The following is a 23130-nucleotide window of genomic DNA, read 5'->3' as shown; positions in this document are numbered from 1 at the left end:
AGTATATTAGAATTAGACTTGAGCCCTAAGAGATTGTACAACTGCCCCTGTCTTATAGATGAGAAAAATCTGAAGCCCAAAAATGCTAAATAAGTCTATTAAGCAATAGAACAGGGATTAAAAGTGGTGGCTCTACTTCAAATTTCCACTGCATTGCTTCACAGCCAATTCCTTTCCTGTGAATCAGGCTCCCTTAAAATCATTCCAAGAAAAGTGAAAAAGCTTAACTGATCTCTCTGCCTCTGGATGTTTTCCACTCTTAAATATGCTGAGTATCATTGCCAAATTAATCTTACTAATAGACCAATTTATGGCCATTGTTTGCTGAAATGTCCTATTGCCTACAGTACATCATAGATATACTGCTCTAAGATTGGGAGGCTAGATTCTGGTCTCAATGCTACAAGTGTGTCAGTTGCTGCCTACCCTCCTGTGAAAACACACTGAAGCTCAGTCCCATGTAACTCCGCAGCCAATCAGAAACAAAGCAGGAATTACATGTGTAACCACAAGTACAACCAGAGAAGCAATAGCGTACAGTGCTTATTACTTTGGTCTCTGAAGACAGACTGCCATAATTTAAATGGAGTCTCTCTACTTGAAAGCTATGTGACCTTGAGCAAATTATGTATCTGTACCTCAACTGTCTTACCCATAAAATTATCCATAAAATTGGCACATATCTCATTAATTTGTGAGAATTAAATGAGTCAACAAATACAAAAAAGAAGAGTGTCTGGCACATTACATGTGCTCAATAAATGTTAGTTATTATTAATGACATGGGTAGAGTTGGGAGTCAACCTTACTGTCCAGAATTTATTTGATGTACCACACAGGCTTGTAAAGCCTTTTACCACTTAAAATATCCTTCATATTTTGAGATTTCCCTGCCATACTTCCCCCAACTCTTAAACACAATACATTAGATATTTATTTTGATTGCTGGTCTACTCCTGTTAGGACCAGCCTTATTTGCTATCATATGAAATTATCTACCCACTTCTAAACACTTAGGTATGATCTAAAGTTAGGCAAGATAAGAGTAAAAAACCACTCTGTATGGATAGAAGAAAGAACTAACAAGAGACAGGAATCAAAAGAAACAAAATATTTGTGAAATTGTGAAGCAAAAAAATTAATAATAATAAGACCATAAGTGAAGGCAGAAGATTTTGATGCCAGACTAGGGCTCTATTTTGTCATTTTGTTGGCAATATTGAATTAAGTCTGGAATATTTAATTTATAATAAACAAGAAGCACCATCAGGACCAGAAGACTGAAAAAACTAGTAGCCTTAGAATCACTGGCAGAAGCTGGTACAGTTTGTCCTAAATGAAGGACTACACTAAAGTTTCATTTATCTTTTCATTTCACTGATTCTCCCATCCTTCTCTGCTTACCAGGTATCAAAAATAGAGGTCCAAACTGACAGAAACCACCCTATTTTGACACATAGCTCCTACCTACTGACTTGTAATTACATAGTAGGGGCAAATATATTGTACCCACTTTGAAAAGGAGAAACCATTTTAGAATTGCTCAAGATTTGGATTGACATATTAATGTCCATAGTAGGGGAGAGAAATCCAAGGGCATGAGCCCCCATTATCTCCAAACCCAGTTACATTTCAACAGTTTAGAGAAGGTACCCACAGAAGACCCTGAAAAATCAAAGCAATCTTGAGAAATAAGAACAAAACTGGAGGTATCAGAATTCCCAATTGCAAGATATACTACAAGGCTGTAGTAATCAAAATGGTATGGTACTGGCACAACACACATAAATCAATGGATCAGAAAAGGCAGACTAGAAATAAACCCTTGCTTATATGATCAATTAACCTATGACAGTGAACACTGGCAAAACTATACAATGGGGAAAAGACAGCCTCTTCAATAAATGGTGCTGGGAAAACTGGACAGCTACATGCAAAAGAATGAAACTGGACCATTTTCTTACACCATACACAAAAATAAACTCAAAATGGATTAAAGACCTAACTGTGAGACCCAAAACCATACAAAACTCGTATGAGAACACAGAAAGTAGTATCTCTGACATCGGCTGTTACAATGTTTTTCTGGATATGTCTCCCTTGGCAAGGGAAACAAAAGCAAAAATAAACAACTGGGACTATATTAAAATAAAAAGCTTTTGCACACCATACACAAAAATAAATTAAAAATGATGAAACCTAAATATGAGACAGGAAACAATCAAAATCCTAGAGGAAAACATAGGCAGCAAACTCTATGACCTCGGCCATAGCAACCCCTTACTAGACACATCTCTGGAGGCAAGCGAAACAAAAACAAAAATAAACTACTGGGACTTCATAAAGATAAAAAGTTTCTGCACAGCAACAGAAACAATCAACAAAACTAAAAGACAACCTATGGAATAGCAGAAGATATTTGCAAATGACATATCTGATAAAGGGTTAGTATCCAAAATCCATAAAGAATCAAACTCACAACCAAAAAATAAAGAATGCACTTAAGAAATGGGAAGACATAGACATTTTTCCAAAGAAGACTACCAGATGGCTAACAGACACATGAAAAGATGCTCAACATCACTCATTATCAGGGAAATAGAAGTCAAAACCACGATGAGATACCACCTCACACATGTCAGCATGGCTGAAATTAACAACACAAGAAACAACAGATGTTGGCGAGGATATGGAAAGGAGAACCTTCTTACAATGTTAGTGGGAATGCAAACTGGTACAGCCATCTGGAAAACAGCATGGAGTTTCCTCAAAAAGTTAAAAATAGAACTGTCCTACTGTCCAGCAATTGCACTACTAGGTATTTACCCAAAGGATACCAAAATACAGATTTGAAGGGGCACATGCACCCTGATGTTTATAGCAGCATTATCAGCAATAATCAAATTATAAAAGAGCCCAAAAGTCCATCGACTAATGAATAAAGGTGTGTGTGTGTGTGTGTGTGTGTGTGTGTGTATACCGTATTTTGATATACATATTTATGTAAATATATATATATATATGGAATATTACTTAGCCCTCAAAATCTTGCCATTTGCAATGATGTGGATGGAGCTAGAGTGTATTATGCTAAGTGAAATAAGTCAGAGAAAGACAAATACCATATGATTTCACTCATATGGAACTTAAGAAACAAAAGAGATGAACATAGGGGAAGGGAGAAAAAAACAACAGAGAGAGGGAAGCAAACCATTAGAGACTTAACTATAGAGAACAAACTGAGGGTTGACGGATGGAGGTGGGCGGAGATGGGCTAATTGGGTGATGGGTATTAAGGAGGGCACTTGTTGGGATGAGCACTGGGTGTTATGTGTAAGTGACGAAATCACTAAAATTCTACACTTGAAACCAATTTTACCATATATGTTAACTAATTAAAATTTAAATAAAAACTTGAAATAAAAAAAATGCTTTTGGGGCACCTGGTGGCTCATTCACTTAAGTGGCCAACTCCTGACTTCAGCTCAGGTCATGATCTCACAGTTGATGAGATCAAGCCCCGCATCAGGATCTGCACTGACAGTACAGAGCCTGCTTGGGATTCTCTTTCTCCCTCTCCCTCTGCCCCTTCTAAGCTCATGCGTGCACTCTCTCTCTCAAAATAAATAAACTTAAAAAAAAAAAGCTTTTCCATAGTGAAGGAAACCATCAACAAAACAATAAAGACAATGTACTGATTGAGAAAAAATATTTACAAATGATATATCTGACAAAAGGCTAATATCCAAAATATATAAGGAAGTTACACAACTCAACACAAACATTTCAATTAAAAAATGGGCAGACGACCTGAATAGATATTTTTCCAAAGCAGACATACAGATGCCCAACAGTCACATAAAAAGATGCTCAACATCATTTATCATCAGGGCAATGCAAATCAAAACCACAATGAAATCTTGCCATTTGCAAGATAGATAGAGCTAGAATGTATTATGCTGAGTGAAATAAGTCAATTAGAGAAAGACAAATACCATATGATTTAACTCATGTAGAATTTAAGAAACAAAATAGGTGAATATATGGGGGGGCGGTGGGGAGGAGAGAGGGAAACATACCACAAGAGACTCTTAACGATAGAGAACAAACTGAGAGTTGATGGAGAGAGATAGGTGGGAGATGGGATAGATGGATGATGGGTATTAAGGAGGGCATTTGTGATGAGCACTGGGTGTTGTATGTAAATGATGAATCACTAAATTCTACTCCTGAAACCAATATTGAAGTATTTTAACTAAAATTAAAACAACACAGTGAGAGATCACTTTAAATCCTGTCATAATGGCTAAAATCAAAAAGACAAGAAAGAACAAGGTGAGGATGTACAAAAAAAAGGGACCCTTGTGTACTGTTGGTGAGAATGTTAATAGCATGGCCACTGTGGAAAACAGTATGTAGGTTCCTCAAAACATTAAAAATAGAATTATCACATGACCCAATAATTCCACTACTGGGTATTTACCCAAAGAAAAGGAAAACATAAGTTCTAAAAGATATATGCATCCCTTTGTTCATTGTGGCATAATTTATATGGAAGCAAACCAAATATCTATCAATATATGAGTGTATAATGAAGAAGTTATATATGTACATATATATATAACTTGTACATATATGTACATACATGTGTATGTATATGTATGTATATATGTGGACACACACTGCAATATTATACAGCCACAAAGAAGGATGAAATTTTACCATTTATAACAACATGGATAGACCTAAAGGGCATTACACTAAGTGAAATAAGTCAGATACAAAAAGACAAATACTGTATGATTTCACTCATATGTAGAATCTAAAAAACAAAACAAATGAATAAACAAGCAAAAAGCACAAAGAGACCTATAGAGAGAACAAACTGATAGTTGCTGGAGGTGAATGTGGTAGGGAATGGGAAAAATGTGGGAAGGGGAGTGGAGATCCTGGCTTCCAGTTACGGAATAAGTCATGGGAATAAAAGGTACAGCATAGAGAATATAGTCAATGATATTACAATAGTGTTGTATGGTGACAGATGGTAGCTACACTTGTGGTGAGCGTAGCATTTATAGAGAAGTTGAATTACCATATGCTGTAACCTGAAACAAATGGATTACTGTGTGTCAACTATACTCAAAAAAAAAAAATTAGGGGACCCTGGGTGGCTCAGTTGGTGAAGCGTCTGACTCTTGATTTCGGCTCAGGTCATGATCTCACAATTTGTAGGATGCAGCCCCACATCGGGGTCTTTCTTCACTGACTGTGGAGCCCAATTGGATTCTCGCTCTCCCTCTCTCTTTGTCCCTCCTCCACTCATACTTTCTCTCTCTCTCTCAAAATAAATAAACTTAAAAAATACTTTTTTAGTTTAGAGAAGGAAATAAGCCCAAAATAAATTCCATATACCTCATAAATGAGATCAGTTTGCCTTTTTCCCACTAAATCAAATATATGAAGTGAAGACACTGACCATTTTGAATACTTAAGATTCTCTAACTTAGATAATGTGTTCAGAACAAATAATTTCTCCAAATAATTTCAGAATTTCACAAGAAAATAATGGAATGATTTCTTACATACTCTTCAATGGTCACAGTATTCAATGGAAGTAAACATTTTTATTTATTTTTTAAAAATTTTTTAAATGTTTTCATTTATTTTTGAGACACAGAGAGACAGAGCATGAGCAGGAGAGGGGCAGAGAGAGAGGGAGACACAGAATCTGAAGCAGGCTCCAGGCTCTGAGCTGTACGCACAGAGCCCGATGCGGGGCTCGAACCCACAGATTGTCAGATCATGACCTGAGCTGAAGTCGGACATTTAACTGACTGAGCCACCCAAGCGCCCCAGAAGTAAACATTAAAGAAAGATAGTATTCCTAAACATAAAGCTTACTTTAAAAGGCTGCCATTCTGTTTCTAAAAGAGCTTACTTATGGCTTACATTTATGAAGGATAATTAATGAGTTACTGGTATTGTTTAGAGTGGTATAATAGTGATATTTCTCTTTGGGAACAAGTCCAGATTCTCTGTTGGTATAGTATTTCACAAAAATCACATAATGTAATATATACATGGTATTACTGGTTTAACTGGTTATGAAATCAGTTTACTATGTGGCCCTGTGAAGATGTGGATTCAGTGTCTACAATTCTGATTGGCTTATTCTGTAATTACTCTGATGGCATGAACTATATGCCTTATTCACATTTCCATATCCAGCACTTGATACAGAAGGCAAGAAATCAATGTTTGGGTCAAGGAATATATGGGAGGGTTATTTATTTACATCATACTATTAAAGAGCCATGCAGTTACAATTGGTGTTAAGAATAAAACACAGTAGCCATTCTGAAATAAGACAGAGGAACTCAGTTTTAAGGAAAGTAAGTTTTGTTTTCATTTCTTCCTAGTACTCTTTTAATTAAAAACTATTTTTAAATTTATTTCACAAATGAAACTGAAGTAAGTAACTTGAACATAAAGTTAATAAGAGAGAGGAGTCTTCAACTCCGGTGTTTACTGTACTTTGATTAAAACAAACTTAAAGGTAACTGAGACAACCAAATCAACTTCTAAAATCACTTTAAACAGTGGCTTTTAGTGCATTTGATTCAATCAATAAAGTAGACAACTGGTTAAGTAGCCTAGTTTTCTAAGTTTGAGGTTCTGTGGATTTACTATGGACTCATACTCTCAAGATGTGTTAGAGGGGAATATCTTTCTAACCTGAACTTGTTGTCAAGAAAATTAACCTTGCAAAAAACCTGAAAATTTACTTCTATTCTATGTTATAATTAATTCACCCAGATAGTATACTGGAGAAGACAGAGGAAGAAGAAAATGAAAATAAGGGAAAAACAAATAGAAAAGTACAATTCCATGATTGAATTACCCCCTCACATTGTAAAGTTTTTAAAAAAAATCATTTCAAAGGTCTACAAAAGGAACAGCAACTTTACTGCTACTACCTGGCACAGTTATACATATCCATAAATCTAGTAATATCGAATAAGTAGCCAGGAAATGAATGCCTACTAATAATTTTAAAAGTTTTCTTTTAAAGGGGGATTCTATACGCTCAAAGGGAATGTTTTCTCCTCAACAGAGAGAATTATGTACTAGTTTTCTTTTTTTATTTTTTTAAATTTATTTTTGAGACAGAGAGAGACAGAGCATGAGTGGGGGAGGAAAAGAGAGAGGGAGACACAGAATCTGAAACAGGCTCCAGGCTCTGAGCTGTCAGCACAGAGCCCACCACGGGGTTCAAACTAACGGACTGTGAGATCATGACCTGAGCTGAAGTCAGATGCTTAACCGACTGAGCCACCCAGGTGCCCCTATGTACGAGTTTTCAACAAGGGTGTTGTTTCATAGTCTCTAGACAAGAAAAGTAAGAACTATACTCAATCTGACATTAAAGAATTATATCAGATGCAACTGAAGCACTTCAATAAGATGCCATCCACCCAGTAGTTTGGAGGAAGGTACTGCAAGATCTGTGAAGTACAAGCCGAAATTACAAATAACTACAGTGCAAATCGATTGCACTAAAACTCTCAATGATGAGAAGATGCCACTGACAGGTGGTTTCCAGGGTCTCCTGTCATCAGCAGTAGCAGTAATTACAGTATTAACAGCAGAAAGAGCAGGAGCAGCTGGAGCAGTAACAGGAAGTGCCTTAACAGTAGTAGCAGTAGTAACAGCAGCAGCTGGAACAGCAATGGCAACAACATGCATTTATTAACTACTTTTTGTCAGGCCAATGCTAAATAATTGTAATTATTGAAGTTAATAATTTCAATTATTTAAGTTAATAACTTAACTAATTTAATTTTCATACATTATGTCTTTTTCTTCTAACGACTCTGTAAGGAATTCTCACAGACCTTTCACTGATGAGGAAGCTGGGGCTCAACGAGCTGGTTAGATACACAACTAGCACTTAAGCCTAGGGCTGCCTTATTTCACAGCTGCACTCCTTTCACAATACCATACTTCACAGTGGGATGGAGACAGATATTTATCCATGTGGAGGATTCGAAACAATAGGTTCCTATATTTCAATAAATGACAAAGGAAAGGAGATGCACAGTAGCTTCTCCAAGTTTGGAGATGAGAGCAAACTCAGGTAGTCAAATACCAAAATGATTAGAGTGAGGCTGCTGAAGGATCTCAAAATCAGAGAGACAGACTGAAAATATGAGATGAACCACAGTGCAATCAGCATAAGGCAGGATAATTAGGTGGAAAGACTATTCTTACTATTTATAAAATACAATTATGACTAAAGGGAACCTAGGAGCATTCACAGACATTCTCAAACAGCAGTTTGGTGAGCATCAGATACCAAAAATCTAATGGCATGACTACTATTTGCTTCAACAATAACTCTAAAAAATATATATATACTGGGTTAGGAAAAGAAAGTTAACAAAACTGATCTGTGAAAATGGTATGGGAAGCTTAGGTTGAAAATAGTAATCCTAATGAAGATTAAGAAAATGCAGGCAGAAATAAAATCATGAACAGTAGTAATATAACAACAATAGTAACACTGATAACTTTACACTTGTATAGCACTTCCTATGGACCAATTATTTTGTAAGAACTATATGCATAAACTGATTCATTTAATTCACTCAACACCTTATAAGCAAGTACTGTTGTTATCTGCATTTTTACAAATGAGGAATGGGGCACAGACAACTGGTAACCCACCCAAAGTCACACACACTCTAGTAAGCAGCAGGGTAGGAACTCCAAACGAGGCACTCAACTGTAGAGCTTATGCTATTTAACTACTGTCCCCTTAGCAGTCTGAGAGGGTTTAATTTGGAGCTAGTATCAAAACTTTACATTGGAAGAAACTCCTTAACAGATAATCAGATAATAAAAGGCTGGAAATAGCCTCAAGAAAAGTAGGTAAGTGGGTATATTGATAAACTAAGCATAAGGAGAAGAAGCTACGAATAAATGAGAGATTCTTAAGGTTCTTAGTGTGAAATGAAAAGTAACCATACTCCTCCTCCTCCAAAAAAAAAAAAAAAAATTTGTTGCAGCTGTAATCAGAGACAGAATAAGCTAATAACTGGTTGTCCCTGTTATGTATTTCTTCAATTTTATAAACATAAAGGAAGATATGATTTTATTTAACTTCTAAAAATATGAAAATGTACATTGCTATCAAGTTATAAAGTCTAGAAAAATACATAAAAATGAATGAAATGTCTAGGAGTCCATCCTCGTTAACCCTACACAACTATTTATTTCTCAAGTCAGAGAATCTGAAGAATGATTCCTCTAAATCAGCATTCTACATACGTATTATATGGAAATTAATGTCAGGAAATTAGTAAGTAAGGTTGAATAAATATTCTTGCAGACACTCATGGGCCACATCTAGCATGAAAAATCCTATATTAAAGAATCTATTTAGGGGCACCTGGGTGGCTCAGTCGGCTGGGCATCTGACTTCGGCTCAGATCACGCTCTCACAGTTCGTGAGTTTGGCCCCGTGTCGGGCTCTGTGCTGACAGCTCAGAGCCTGGAGCCTGCTTCAGCTTCTGTCTCCTTCTCTCTCTGCCCTCTGAGGCTCACACACACACTCTCTCTCTCTCTTTTTCTCTCTCAAGAATAAATACATTAAAAATTAAAAGAAAATTTTTTTAAGAATCTATATAATTTTAACTTGTATTTCCTAAACTTATTTGACTATGGAAACTTTCCCCCCGCTCAGACACTTTATAAATTTTGGACACACTAGTTCCACCATTCATTTGGGAAACAATGACTTACTTTCTTTTATAGAAATGCAAGAGAATTACTTTTATGAGAATATATGTAGAGAGTTAACCATGCTAAGGATTAATGCAGACATTTAGTTTTTTTTAAGGTCAAAAGGTTCTGCTACCAGAGATAAGGATATGTGGCATTCTTTAATCATCTTCTCCTAAGAACAAATTATAGCATGTAGGTATAACCAATATTGAATAACAGAATTCCAGAACCCTACAACATGTCTGCACTCCTATTTACAAAAAGAGTAACTGTGACCCCAAGGACACCACCACTCCCCTGGTTTTCTTCTATGTCATTGGCCACCACTGTTTAGTCTCCTCCTCCTTTTCATCTCCCTAACCCTTTATTGTCAGATTCCACAGAGCTCAAACTATGGACCTTACCTTTTCTCTATCTCTACTGTGTTCCTCGGTAATCTATAGTCCCATGACCTTTTTAAATTTAATATTTATTTGGGGACAATTGTATATTCACATGCAATTGTAAGAAATAATATATATTGATTCCATGTACCTTTTGTCCAGTTTTCTCCAGTGATAACATCTTACAAAATTATAGTACAAAATCATAATCAAGACACTGACAGTGGTATAATATACCAATTAATTCATATTACTCTGGTTTTACTTATATTCATTCCAATGGCATTTAACAGTGTTCAATGATACTTACAGCCTAGAAACTCCCCTAACCTCACACAAGTGAATGACTATGGCATCTCCATTTGGATGTCTAAGAGGTATCTCAAACTAAAACATGTCCCAAGTCAGAGTCTTCATCTTCCCTTCCAAATGTATTCTTCCTAGTCTTCCCCATCTCAATTAATAACAATGCCATCTTTCTAGTTGCTCAGAGTAGTAACTATGAAGTCATCCTCTTCTCTTACTTCACATCCAAACCAACAACAAATTCAAAATATACCCCAAATCAAACCTCTTATCACCCACACTGCTAGTTGCCTAGCCTAACCCTCTGCCATCTCCTACCAGATTATTACAATAGCCTCCCAACTAATCCTCTGAAATTTGCCCTTGGTCTTCTAGAGTTTATCCTCAAGACAGGGGCTAGAGTAATATAAACACTCTTCTCTATTTAAGGTTTTTTGTTGATTGTAGTTCTTACTGAGATATAAAAGACTTCACTATCCAAAATCTTCTAATAAACAGCTTCTTATCTCAGAGTAAAAGCCAAATTCACACATGGCCTACATTACCTCCCACGCCCTGCCTCCTACTGCTCTCTCTCTCTTCCTCACTCATTTGCAACCAACCCAGTCTCCTTGCAGTTCGGGTTTTCACTCCAGTGTCGACTCAAAGGCCTTTTCTGACCACCAACTTTCAAATGGAAGCCTCCCACCTCCAACCCTGTACTCCTTATTCCCCTTTCCTACTCAATTTTTCTCCCCAATATTGACCACAACCTAATATACCATATGTTTTATTTACTTTTTATTGTCAGTCTTTCAGCACTAAATAAAACATGAGCTCGAGGAGGGCAGAGATTTCAGTTCATTTTTCTAGCATTTAGAATGGTGCCAGGCACAAATCAGATGTTTAAGAAACACTGAATAAATAAACGAGGCCCAAAACAGCAAGGTGTTTTGCCAAAATGTGACACAAATATGGCAAGAGTCCTAAGTCTATGTAGCTTAGGAATCATTTTTTCTAAGAATGGTGATGGACTCAAACTGAACCAATCTCACTTTTTATTCAGTGGTCACCAAAACAAACATGCATGAAATGACACTTTCTGATGAGGTGAATAAACTTGATGGTAAGGAGGGATCAGACTCAAGCTAAAACCAAACTAAAATTCAACCACTGCCTATAATAAGCAAATTTTACATCAACTGCCTTAATGTTTTATTTAAAACAACTTTTTAAAAAAGGAGTTATAGGTGATAGAACTTTAAGAACTTAAACTTCAAGAAAATAAGCTGGATAACACTATAAGATACAGTCCTAGGAAAGAACACAATGCAGTACTCCTACATTGTTCTATCAAGAATGTAGTTTATCAGGGCACCTGGGTGGCTCAGTCGGTTGAGTGTCTGACTCTTGATTTCAGCTCAGGTCATGATCTCACGGTTCAAGAGTTTGACCCCGCATCAGGATCTCTGCTGGCAGCCCAGAGCCTGCTTGGGATTCTCTTTCTCTGTCTCTCTCTTCCCCACCCCTGCTCGTGCGCACTCTCTCAAAATAAATAAATCAAACATTAAAAAAATAATGTAGTTTATCATATTTTTGAGCTTTAACCAAGGTAGAACAAAACAAAGATTTATAAACAAAAAGGAACTTATGCTAAAAACAGAAAGAAGTTGTTGTTTCTGGGCAAAATTTTAAAATATTTTTAAAAATTGGGTAGAAAGAGGGTGAATGACAAAAATTTTCTAGAGACAGATAAGGAAATAAAGACTAATATATCCCCATGTCAAATTATTAAGAAACAAGCCACTTTGGGAGCTTTTGGAAAATCATTCATTTACAGTACAAATTATTTTGGAAACACTAATGGATTCAACTTATTATTCTTATTATTTGCAAGGAGCACATTTTATAATAAGTAGTCATCTAAGTTGGCTTTAAATCTCTTTCAAAGTAAAATTAAAGAAGTTTTGATTTTAGAGTAAAAAACATAACTGAGGTCATACTTTCAGAGGCTCCTAACCTCACAGCAGGTAAGATCACAAAAAGCATTTTGCTTGTTTTTAAAATTCAAGAAATTGGTATACTATAGTGACCTTTCAATTGTTCTGGAGGAAAAAATGCAAGATGCATTAAATAGACACAGCTTTCAGTTTGCAGGCCAAATAATAACAAGGCCTCCATAAAACAATTAAAGCAATGCTCCTATTTATATGATAAAAATCTATAGCTTTCATATGAATTCTTTATTGGTAAATAATTCCTGAGGCACTTAAACAATACAACTTTTATTAAAAGAAATTAATAGCATCAAAACTGTTTATATCTATATTTAATATAGCTAAAATAAACAAATGTTCAATATTTAAAATATACATATGTATGAGGAAATATATATATAAAATATAACAACTGCATTATTGGCCCCCATCATTTTTAATGTTACCTTTACCCAAAGAGACTACATTAATGGTTAAGTGGCTATTATGTATTTGACGTACAAACATGTGACTTTAAAACCTGTTTTAAGGTCTGCAAGAAGAGGTTCTTCCAATTCTTTACACTTTAAAATTCACAATCATTAAGATAATATTAATAATAAATATCCCAAAGTAAGACAGAGGATATAATAATGTCTAATGGTCTGAACAACAGCCAAGTTAAAAAGCTATAAATAGGCAGCTATAAAGAAATCCATAGAGAATTCCAGGGAATCTCTTGGAGTTCTTAACAAAACAAAGCAAACACTAAACAACAGTTATCAAAAAAAGAATATAAAAATAGACATCATAAAATAGACATCTGTAAATCTGGAGAACATAAAACCAAGCTACCAAAATTAAATTTTTTTTAATTCAAAAATCTGAGAATTGGTATTGCTAAAACTCTATAATAAAGTTAGCACTGAGTAATATATTTTAAATGATAGAAAAATAACTGCAATTTGGAACATAAGTTTAGAGACCTGTTGTTCCAAGGACATAAAAATAACCATGGTTTCCTAACAACCAGAGAGCTTTTGTATTCCTTGGACTGCATTCATGCTAGATAAAGATTAAAAGGTAGCAGCCAAAATGACTACACTTCAACTTGGATGTTGAAGCACTTATCTGAATGGGTTTTCTTGGCCACAAGTGACCCACAAGCCTAAGATCAAGAGCCAAGCCCCCAGTGGGAAGTTGTGCTCAATTTGGTGGGCTTAAAACCATCTCTGGCTAAATCAGCATCAGCCTTACGGGAGGCCAGCCATGAAGGAAGGGAGTCTCCCCAAAATCTGATTTCTTGAGACCACAACCTAGAGCAGGTCCCACAGTCAAATTATTCACATTCCTTGGAAAGAGAGAACAGGCATCAGTTGTGTCCATCGAAGGGGGACACTGTCCAGGTGTACCCTGGACATTTTTTGAAATCTCTGGGCTGCCTCTGCATCTGAAAAATAAGAAAAATAGTACAATGACAGACAACAGATGAGGAAAAAGACAATCATCTGGCCTAAAAGCTTAAGACTTATAAGAAATTAAGAAAGCAGACAAAACAGACAAAAAGACAAACAGCTATATCATTTAGAATGTATTATTCTGAAGGCAAGTACAGCAGAGAAAAACGCAAATTATTTTAAGCAAAGTAAGAAATGACCGTAGCAACAAAAGTTATTTTTGGAGAGAGCCAACTGGGAGAAAAAAAAAAAAAACAAAAAACATATGTTAAGATATGTCAACCTGACACAAAGATAAGGTGGAATAAGAATCTAGTCCCATTTGAAGCTGAAAATTGCTGAATAATGAGAGCTAGTGTCATGAACTTGGCTGCTTAACTGCCTTTGTGTAAGAAAACATCTCAGAACTTTGAACTTAGGAAATTCCAACTTGTCTTGCACCAGGTCACGAGCTCCAAAGAGCAGGAACCTATTTCAACAAGCAGCTTTAAAAAAAAAAACAAACAAACAAAATACTTTAATATTTTTCATTTCTATTAATGATACATTTTAAAATGCAATAGTGCTAAAATCCATCAAATTAAATTGCACTGAATTAAAAATTAAACTTACTCAGAAAGATGTTCAGAAGTTGGGATACAAACAGAAACTGAAATTAGAAGAAAAGTTTTATATTTAAAATGGCATATGAAATATGAGTGAGAATAACGATCTAGTAAAGAGCTCATATTGTAGCTGACCAAAAATACTGGGACAAATTTCAAAAATCCAAAGTAATGCAATTATAAATACGTACCTTTCTCTATTACAACTTGACAAGTATGAGTTTCATGTTGACGTAAGTGTGTGGCCATATTATCTAAGCCAGAAACATCAGCTTTGAAATCACAATTAAGGCACACTAGAGTAATGCCCCTATAAAAAAAAAAAGGAAACAGTATAAAAGAAAAGGTTTTCATCTTTTATAAAAATCCATATACAAGTTCAATGATTACTTTTCTATAATTTGCTTTTTATGTCATAACTGTCACTCCCATTTTTATTATAGAAACTTGATATAACTGAAATGATTCTCTAGAAAATGGAAAAGCCATATTCAAGTTATACTACTATTTATTTACAGAAAGTATTTTTGCTTTATAAACGTTTTTTAATGTTTGTTTATTTTTGAGAGAGAGAGAGAGAGAGAGAGAGAGAGTGAGCAGGGGAGGGGCAGAGAGAGAGGGAGACACAGAAGCCGAAGCAGGCTCCAGGCTCTGAGCTGTCAGCACAGCGCCTGATGCAGGGCTCAAACTCACAAACCATGAGATCATTACCTGAGCCAATGTTGGATGCTCAACCGACTGAGCCACCCAGGCACCCCTGCTTTATAAACTTTTACAGTTCATGTCAGTTGCTAAAACCTGGGTGACAAGAGATCTATAGCCCAACCTTGGCTCTACTAACAACATGTGTCTCTTCAATAAGTCACAATCTATTTGTGCCTCTGCTCATCTGCAATGCAAGCATACAGTATTCATTCACTTAATGTATGTTTACTAAGGCTTCTTGATACATACTGTAATATTATACTGTATTGTGATTATAATGATGACCAAAAATATAGTCTGTGTTCTGAAAGAGTTTATAATCTAGTGTTTCACTTAGGTGATGAAAAAATTAGAAAAGAAACATTAAGGCTTTAAAAACAGATAATGTTGTAGCTGCCATCAATTGTGTACCATATGTTAAAGGTATTGCCACTATTCTCATTTAACGCTGTATTAACTAAAGTAGTTAATTCACCATAAAAGTGCAAAGCTTGAGGTACTTAGTATATCAGCACTGGCAACTGGTCCACTTGCTGGAGCCAAAATTATGAGTTCCCCTAAGAAAACCTCACTGGGTGTTGTAGTTCCTAAATGAAATCTGTAATGATTACAAATTTTCAAAAATATTAGGAAAGAATTCTCAAAGCCATTGATACTTTTTGTTGAATAATTTTTATACTCATTGGATCAAACTGTGTAGCATTTGCTATTTGAAGTATTTAAACACAATTGGCATATTGTAGGATGTGACACTGGCCTTAAGATTTAAATTGTGTTTAAACGTCTGATTTTTTGTTGAAAGGTATTCTAAAATATTATTAAGCCTGCAAATATATGGAAGTGTTTCAGAGAATTTAGAAAACCACTATATGCTTAATTTATTATATTTACTAGAGTTAAGCACTTGGGATCTTGTGTGTCAAGCATTTGAAGTGCTGTTTAAAAAAATCAAATATATTAAAAGTATAAATGATGTTAAGTTGTTAACAAACCTGAACTATAAATGGGACTGTTTAAAAAATTTATTCAACTTAAATGAACTTTTTATCAAACATTAATTAAAAGCTCTCTTGAAAGTGATTATTAAAATGTACTAGGGGCACCTGGGTGGCTCAGTTGGTTGAGCCTGTGACTTTGGCTCAGGTCATGACCTCATGGCCTGTGAGTTTGAGTCCCGCTTCAGGCTCTGTGCTGACAGCTTAGAGCCTGGAGTCTGCTTCGGATTGTGTCCCTCTGTCTCTGCCCCTCCCCCATTCACACTGTGTCTCTCCCTCTCCCTCTCTCTCTCAAAAATAAACATTAAAAAATTTTTAAAAAGAGTACTAGATTTCCAAATGGAATATTTTAAAGTTAAACTTAAAAGCTTAAGGGAAGTTAAGATTTAAATACTTTAATAACCAATTATATAGTCTTCTCTATTAAACTACCCTTCCAGAAACTAAAAGCAGTCTCAATGGTAAGCAGTAGCTAAATTACTCTTCCACTAGTTATAGTTACTGGGACCTTCACTAAACAAGGATTCTTAATTAGAATTTGTAATCAAACTTCTTGATCTGGGAAGACGTGGGGAATGGGACTACTATATTTGTGTCATCAGTAAAGAAGGCTGGTCTGCACTGAGAAAAGAAAATGGAACACAAGTCCAGAGAAAATATTAAAGACAAGATCATCCTGCCTCAGCAACTCAGACTAGAGAGAAGCAATGTTAGCAATTGGTAGCTTTCTATTTCCCTCATTTGTTCTGGTTCCACCTCCTCCTCTTATGGGTTCATGAGATTCTTTGGAATCCTGCTTATAAGTTATTTTTGCTTAGGTAAAAAAAAAAAAATAGATTATGTGATGTGATCATTGTTACCGTCAATTTATCAACAAAGCATAAATACAGTCTTGAAGTTCATCACATAACTTAATAAATTTAAGTGTTTTACCAATATACAAATACAAACAAATAACATACCTTAGATTGACTTATCTGAAGCTCTACTCTAACAATGTGATGTGTATTTACACCTAGATGTCATATTAGGACATTAAAACTGACCTTTATTAAAATCACGTACTTCCTTCCCAAATTAATTTCTCCTGACTTGTCTTTCTTATGATGTTTCCTCTAATAGTAAAACTCAAACTATAGTTATCTCTGTCTCTTCTTCCTTAAAATAATAAGTATGGCAAGGATTTTATAATATTTATTATTTATACTGTGCCAAGCTAACAATTTTAGACATACATCTACCATCTTATCTAAATATTTTAACAACCCAAAAAGGCAGGTGCTAGAATTTATCATCTTTTTATAAAGTTAGCTTAGTAAACTACCAAGGATATAGAGCCAGTAAAGGTAAAGACTAGGTTTGAAACTGAGCACTTTGATTCCAGAGCCCATAGTCTCAAAGACAATATAATACTGCCTCATCATTTTAACTAACTAAATTGTTCATAACTACAATTGTCCCAATCTGTAGGATTCATGCATCTATAACTCATCCTATTGTTAAATCTTCCTTATCACTTGATTCTATATAAAGTATCAACGGTTCTCCAATGTTCTCCAACTTACGTCCAAGTTCCTTAACCTTATTTTCAACACTTTTATAATTTGGCTCTAGGCTTAAAACTACTGCTCAAGACTTCTTTCCTTATTACCATTATCTGAACTTCATGCTCCATCCATTTACTACTAGCTATTCCCTCTGTATGCCTTGTACTTTCTCATTTCTGCACCTTATTCACACTATTCCTTCTAACTCGAATGCCTCTGTGCACCTTCTATCAGTATAAATATTCATTCCTTAAAGCCAAGTACACCTAACATCTATGCAGATATTTCCAAGTAAAACAACCACTCTCTCCTTTGGGAAAAAAAAAAAAAAAGACTCTACTGAACTTAACAAAAACCTCCTTGATTTATTATAGTTTTGTATGTTCATGCCTTATCTCCCCCCCAATAAACTGTACATTCCCTAAAGGCTGGTTCCAAGACTAATTCATCACTGTCCTCTTCATAGGACCTGCTATATTATGTACCTGGTAGATGTATCATAAATAGCTAAAGAGTGACTATTCCAATCTAATAAAAGACTAATTACAAAAACTACTGTTCTACAATTATAAGTATGCTATGTCCATTCACAGAAATTGACCATTTTCAATTTGAGACCTATTCCAGTTGAAAGAAAAGTATTCCAGATCTTTAAAATCATATAGTTCATTTAAAACACATACGCACAATTGAGCTTGAAACATTATGGTAAAAATCAAACTTAGGGGATCTGGGTGGTTGCGTCAGTTAATCATCCAACTCCTGATTTCAACTCAGGTCATGATCTCATAGTTGTGGGAGGTTCTGTGCTCTCAGCACAGAGCCTGCTTGGGATTCTCTTTCTCCCCCCCTCTCTCTCTCTGCCCCTTCCCTGCTCATGTACACTCTCCTCTTTCTCTCTCTCTCTCAAAATAAATAGATAAAAACTTAAAAAAAATCAAACTAAAATCTCATCTTTTGAAAAAAGCCCTTTTTATTCTTATAAAAATTTTTAGTAAGGGCAACATGTAATATAATCTTAATCTATTTCCTTGAATTCAGTAAATGTTTTAAAATCTGTACTAATGCATTTTAAAAGCTGAATCAAAATTTTCTCTCCCTGTGAGCCACTGATCCCTATATAATAGATGGGGCCTATTCTGTTCATATAAATCTGTTATATAAGACTTATATGACTGTTCATATAAGTCATTCTCAACATATACATTAACTTATTCAACAAATATTTACTGAGTGCCTACCATGTGCCAGGCACTAATCAATTCCTGGCAGTGACAAAAATCCAAACCTCACATATTCTAGTGAGAGCACACAGAAAAATTTAAAAGTAAAGTATACAGTATGTCAGATGATAAAAGATGATCTGAATGAAAATGAGCATAAAAAGGAGATAGGGAGTGCTGGGGTAAGGTACAGGGAGAAGATATAATCTAAAAATCAAGCGGTCAAGGAAAGGCTCAGAGTTGCAACCCAAAGGAGACAACAGACTAATACATCTGGGGAGTGAAACTAGTCATAGGAACCAGTAAGTACAAAGATCCTGAAACATAATATCATCCCTTTTTCTACCTTTTCCACTAAGTCAAAGCACCAAAACAAGTACTGGCTAACTTTATCTCTATATATTAGCTTGGTGCAGCAAAGACACTGATATTCCAAGTAGCAATGGCAACATGAACAAAATAAAGAACAAGAGAGTCCAAATGCTTCAAAAGAATATTAAAAAAAATGGTGCTCAGTGGATTCTGAGTTAAGTGTGTAGTACAATCAAAATGAATTATCAATATCTTTAGAAATACTCATCAACAGTTCTTTCTACATGGTAAGCAAGTTGTGCACTTATCTTTATTTGAAAAAGGAAAAATAAGAATTATGAAGCTACATAGTAATTTCAAGAATTCCAGTGGTTTAAGAAATTTACTTCAAAACTAAAAAAGTGTTAGTCACTTTACTAGGTATCTTAGGTTATCTTTTTAATAATCAAATATTGTTGGACAGCCTTATTTTTGTTCTCATTTTATAATATAAATGAATGAAGATATAACTTGTCACCACTGAAATTTAGCAAAAGAATATAGGCTAATCATACCTCTAATCTAAGGACATAATGAATAGAACTCTCCAATGTCCAGTAGCAATCATTTAGATTTCTAAATCGGGCATTCTGATATCAGGTTTAAAAATAGGACAACCATAATAAGATACCACTTCAAACCCACTAGGATGGCTGTAACCAAAAAGAGGTAATAACAAGTGTTGGCAAAGATGTGAAGAAATTGGAACCTTCATACATTTCTCATGGGAATGTAAAATAGTAAAGGTACTTTGTAAAACAGTTTGGCAGCTCCTCAAAGGTGCAACACAGAGTGACCATATAGCCCAGAAATTCTAATCCTACATATACACTAAAGAGAAATGAAAACACAAATCCAGACAAAAACTTGTACACAAATGTTTATAGCAACAATATTCATAATGGCTTCAAAGTTAAAATAACCTTAATAAACAAACTATGGTAGATCCATACAATGGGGTATTATACAGCAATTTAAAAAGTGAAGTACTGAAATGCTACAACATGGATGAATCTTGAAAATATGTTAAATGGAAAAAGCCAATCACAAAGGATCACATATTGTGTCATTCCATTTATATGAAATGTCCACAATACACAAATCTATAGAGACAAGAGTTATATTAGTGGTTGCTTAGGGATGGGAATAGTTGGAAGGAAATGGGAATGACTATAAATGGGTACAGAGTTCCTTTTTTGGAATGACCACAATGTACTAAAAGTAACTGTGGTGATGGCTGCACAACTCTGTGAATACACTAAGAACTGTTAATTGTACAATTTAAAGGCATGAATTACATGGTATATGAACTATATTTCAATAAAGATGTCATATACATCACACATAGTTGAAGTTCTACAATTTTTCAATAGAATTTAAAAAGATCAACTAGTTACCTGAGATCTTCTGAATGCTTCTTAAAAATACAAAACCTTTTACTTGGACGATTACTATGAAAGCTGGAGAGACAAAGCAAATTTTATTAATTTTATTATACAGTAAGTCATATTAATTTATAGCTTTATTATCAAGCCTATACTTAAGTTTCTAGTTTTGAACAAAAGATCATGATATAAGTAACAAAATAATGCTTATCATCACTGTTTAATTCAACATTTTATCTTAAATTCCACTTTATCTATTTATTTTTAATGACACATATTTCTCTAAGCATATTCTTGTATGACCACTACTTCACCATTACATAAAAAAAAAAAAAAAAAGGAAATACGCAAGAATTTTTTTAAAAAGTAAAGCACATCAAACCAGTTTTTTTCATCTGTTACAGAAGAGTTGAAAAAAACTGGTTTGATGTGCTTTACTTTTTAAAAAAATTCTTGCGTATCTGTTACAGAAGAGTTGAAGACACTTAAATGTCTGCAAATAACATTTTTGTATAATATGAATCATTGTCAATAATCATTTTAAAGTCATTTTCCAATCTTAACATGCCTGTCTCAGGGGAGGGGGAGTAAAATCCAAATGATCTTTGAAGTAAACAGTCCTTCAGCTAAATGCCACTCTTTACCATTTGTGAAATCAAACATTTAAAGAGTTCCTTGCAATTACTAGTAGAGGTTTTTTTTAAAAAAACAAATTTAAGCAGAACCCTAGAACTAAAATAATGCTTCCCCTAAACACAAAACAGAGAACCACTAACCATACTTTGTACACACGATAATAGCTTTCATATACCCTTTTAAATCTGGTAAAGAAAGCTTTCCTGTATTAGAAACCAGGATTAGCTTAGCACAGTATTACTGAAAAGTCGTAGACTAATAACATCAGCATCACCCAGGAGATTATTTAAAAATGCAAAGTCTTGTAACCCCCACAAACCTAAGTGAATTGATCTCTGGCAGAGGGGCCCACTAGAATCCATTTTAACAAGGTTTTCCGGTGATTCTTATTTATGCAAGCTAAACATTGAGAAGCAGTAGCCCCAGTAGCCATCATCCACGTCAATGGTCACTCTCAAATACAAGGTAACCATCACCAACACAGTATGTATGTATGGGAAAAGAAATATACTGTCACTAGCTATAATCCCCAGAAAATATCTTCAGAAGACTTCTAACAGTCATTTCTTCAATTTGAGGATAAATACTATTAAAGAGTTTATAAATTCAAGACAACATCACAAAAATAATTGGGTTTTTTGTAGAACACAGTGGGTTAGAAAACACTGAAATTACACGCAAAAATTTGTGCACATATACTGTGCTTCTTCAGAAGAATAAATCCAAGATTTATCTGATTCCCAAAGAATGTGAATCAAATAAGCTACTTTTTAATGAGATTTAAAAGTTACTTTTAAAAGCTATTTTTTCTTTCTCCTCAAACAGACTATTTTGGTTTTATTTATTTGGTAAGAGGAGAGGAAAAGATTACATTTTAGGGTCTTTTTGATGGCTTCCATTTCTGTATATAACTTGTACCTTATTAAAATGTTGGTAATTTTATAATTCTAGTTGTCTGAATCCAGTTTTTTTTGTTTTATTTTTTTAATGTTTATTTATATTTGATGGAGAGAGAGAGTGCACAAGCAGGGAAGGGGCAGGGAGAGAGATGGAGACAGAATACGAAGCAGGCTCCAGGCTTTGAGCTGTCAGCACAGAGCCTGACGCGGGGTTCAAACCCATGAGCTGTGAGTTCATGACCTGATGCGAAGCCGGACGCTTAACCGACTGAGCCACCCACGTGCTACTGAATCCAGTTTTAATTTAGAGTTCCCTATCTATGTAAAAGCTTATCAAGTCTCTTTATTTACATTTATTACATAAATTCCATTCTTTATTATTATCCTTGTATTATAGAAATGGAAAAGTGGATCCATATAGCTCACAAAAAGGAAAAGAAAAAAAAATAACAATCCTTCTTCTTCCTATTAGATCTGCATAAAGTTAATAACAATATAGAAGTCTAAGAAAAGAGAAAAAAGTTAAAATTTTAAAAACAATATAGTAAAAACAGGTTAAAATCTAGATTCTAAAAGTTCACTACCTAGTTATATGACTGTATATAATTATCAAAACTCATTAAGCTATTCTCTAAAAATAAGTGAATTTTATTGTGTATAAATTATACCTCAGTAAGGCTAGAGGGAAAAAACTCCCTTTGACATTTTCTTAATAATCTTAATTCAGTCTAATAACAATTTGTTTCTGATGAAACACAAAAGGAGCATCAACAATACTGATGGTATGTCTACAATTTAAGACCCTAGACTAGAGGTTGATGATACAAAAAGAAAGAGGGCAAGTTGTCTGCCCTATAAGTGAAGGTCCAAGGGGACAGTGGGGGGAAAGGGGAAAAA

The 23130-nt window shown here is 34.7% G+C and overlaps 1 protein-coding gene across 4 annotated transcripts in view; it reads right to left on the bottom strand.

The window, feature by feature from the left end:
• Positions 1-23130, bottom strand: part of ZNF280D (zinc finger protein 280D) — a 139957-nt gene that overhangs the window by 31591 nt on the left and 85236 nt on the right. For 2 of the 4 annotated variants that reach the window (XM_042941934.1, XM_042941935.1), the window contains exons 17-19: positions 20711-20773; positions 14684-14802; positions 14500-14536 (exon numbers count right to left, since the gene is read on the bottom strand). In XM_042941934.1, coding sequence (XP_042797868.1) covers positions 14500-14536; positions 14684-14802; positions 20711-20773 — 219 coding nt within the window. The other 2 variants (XM_042941933.1, XM_042941936.1) reach the window with 2 other exon arrangements.

The sequence above is a fragment of the Panthera leo genome, chromosome B3 (assembly GCF_018350215.1).
Source record: "Panthera leo isolate Ple1 chromosome B3, P.leo_Ple1_pat1.1, whole genome shotgun sequence".
In the NCBI taxonomy this organism is placed as follows: Eukaryota; Metazoa; Chordata; class Mammalia; order Carnivora; family Felidae; genus Panthera; species Panthera leo.
The sequence above is the reverse complement of the archived record's forward strand: the minus strand, read 5'-3'. Positions and strand labels throughout refer to the sequence as shown.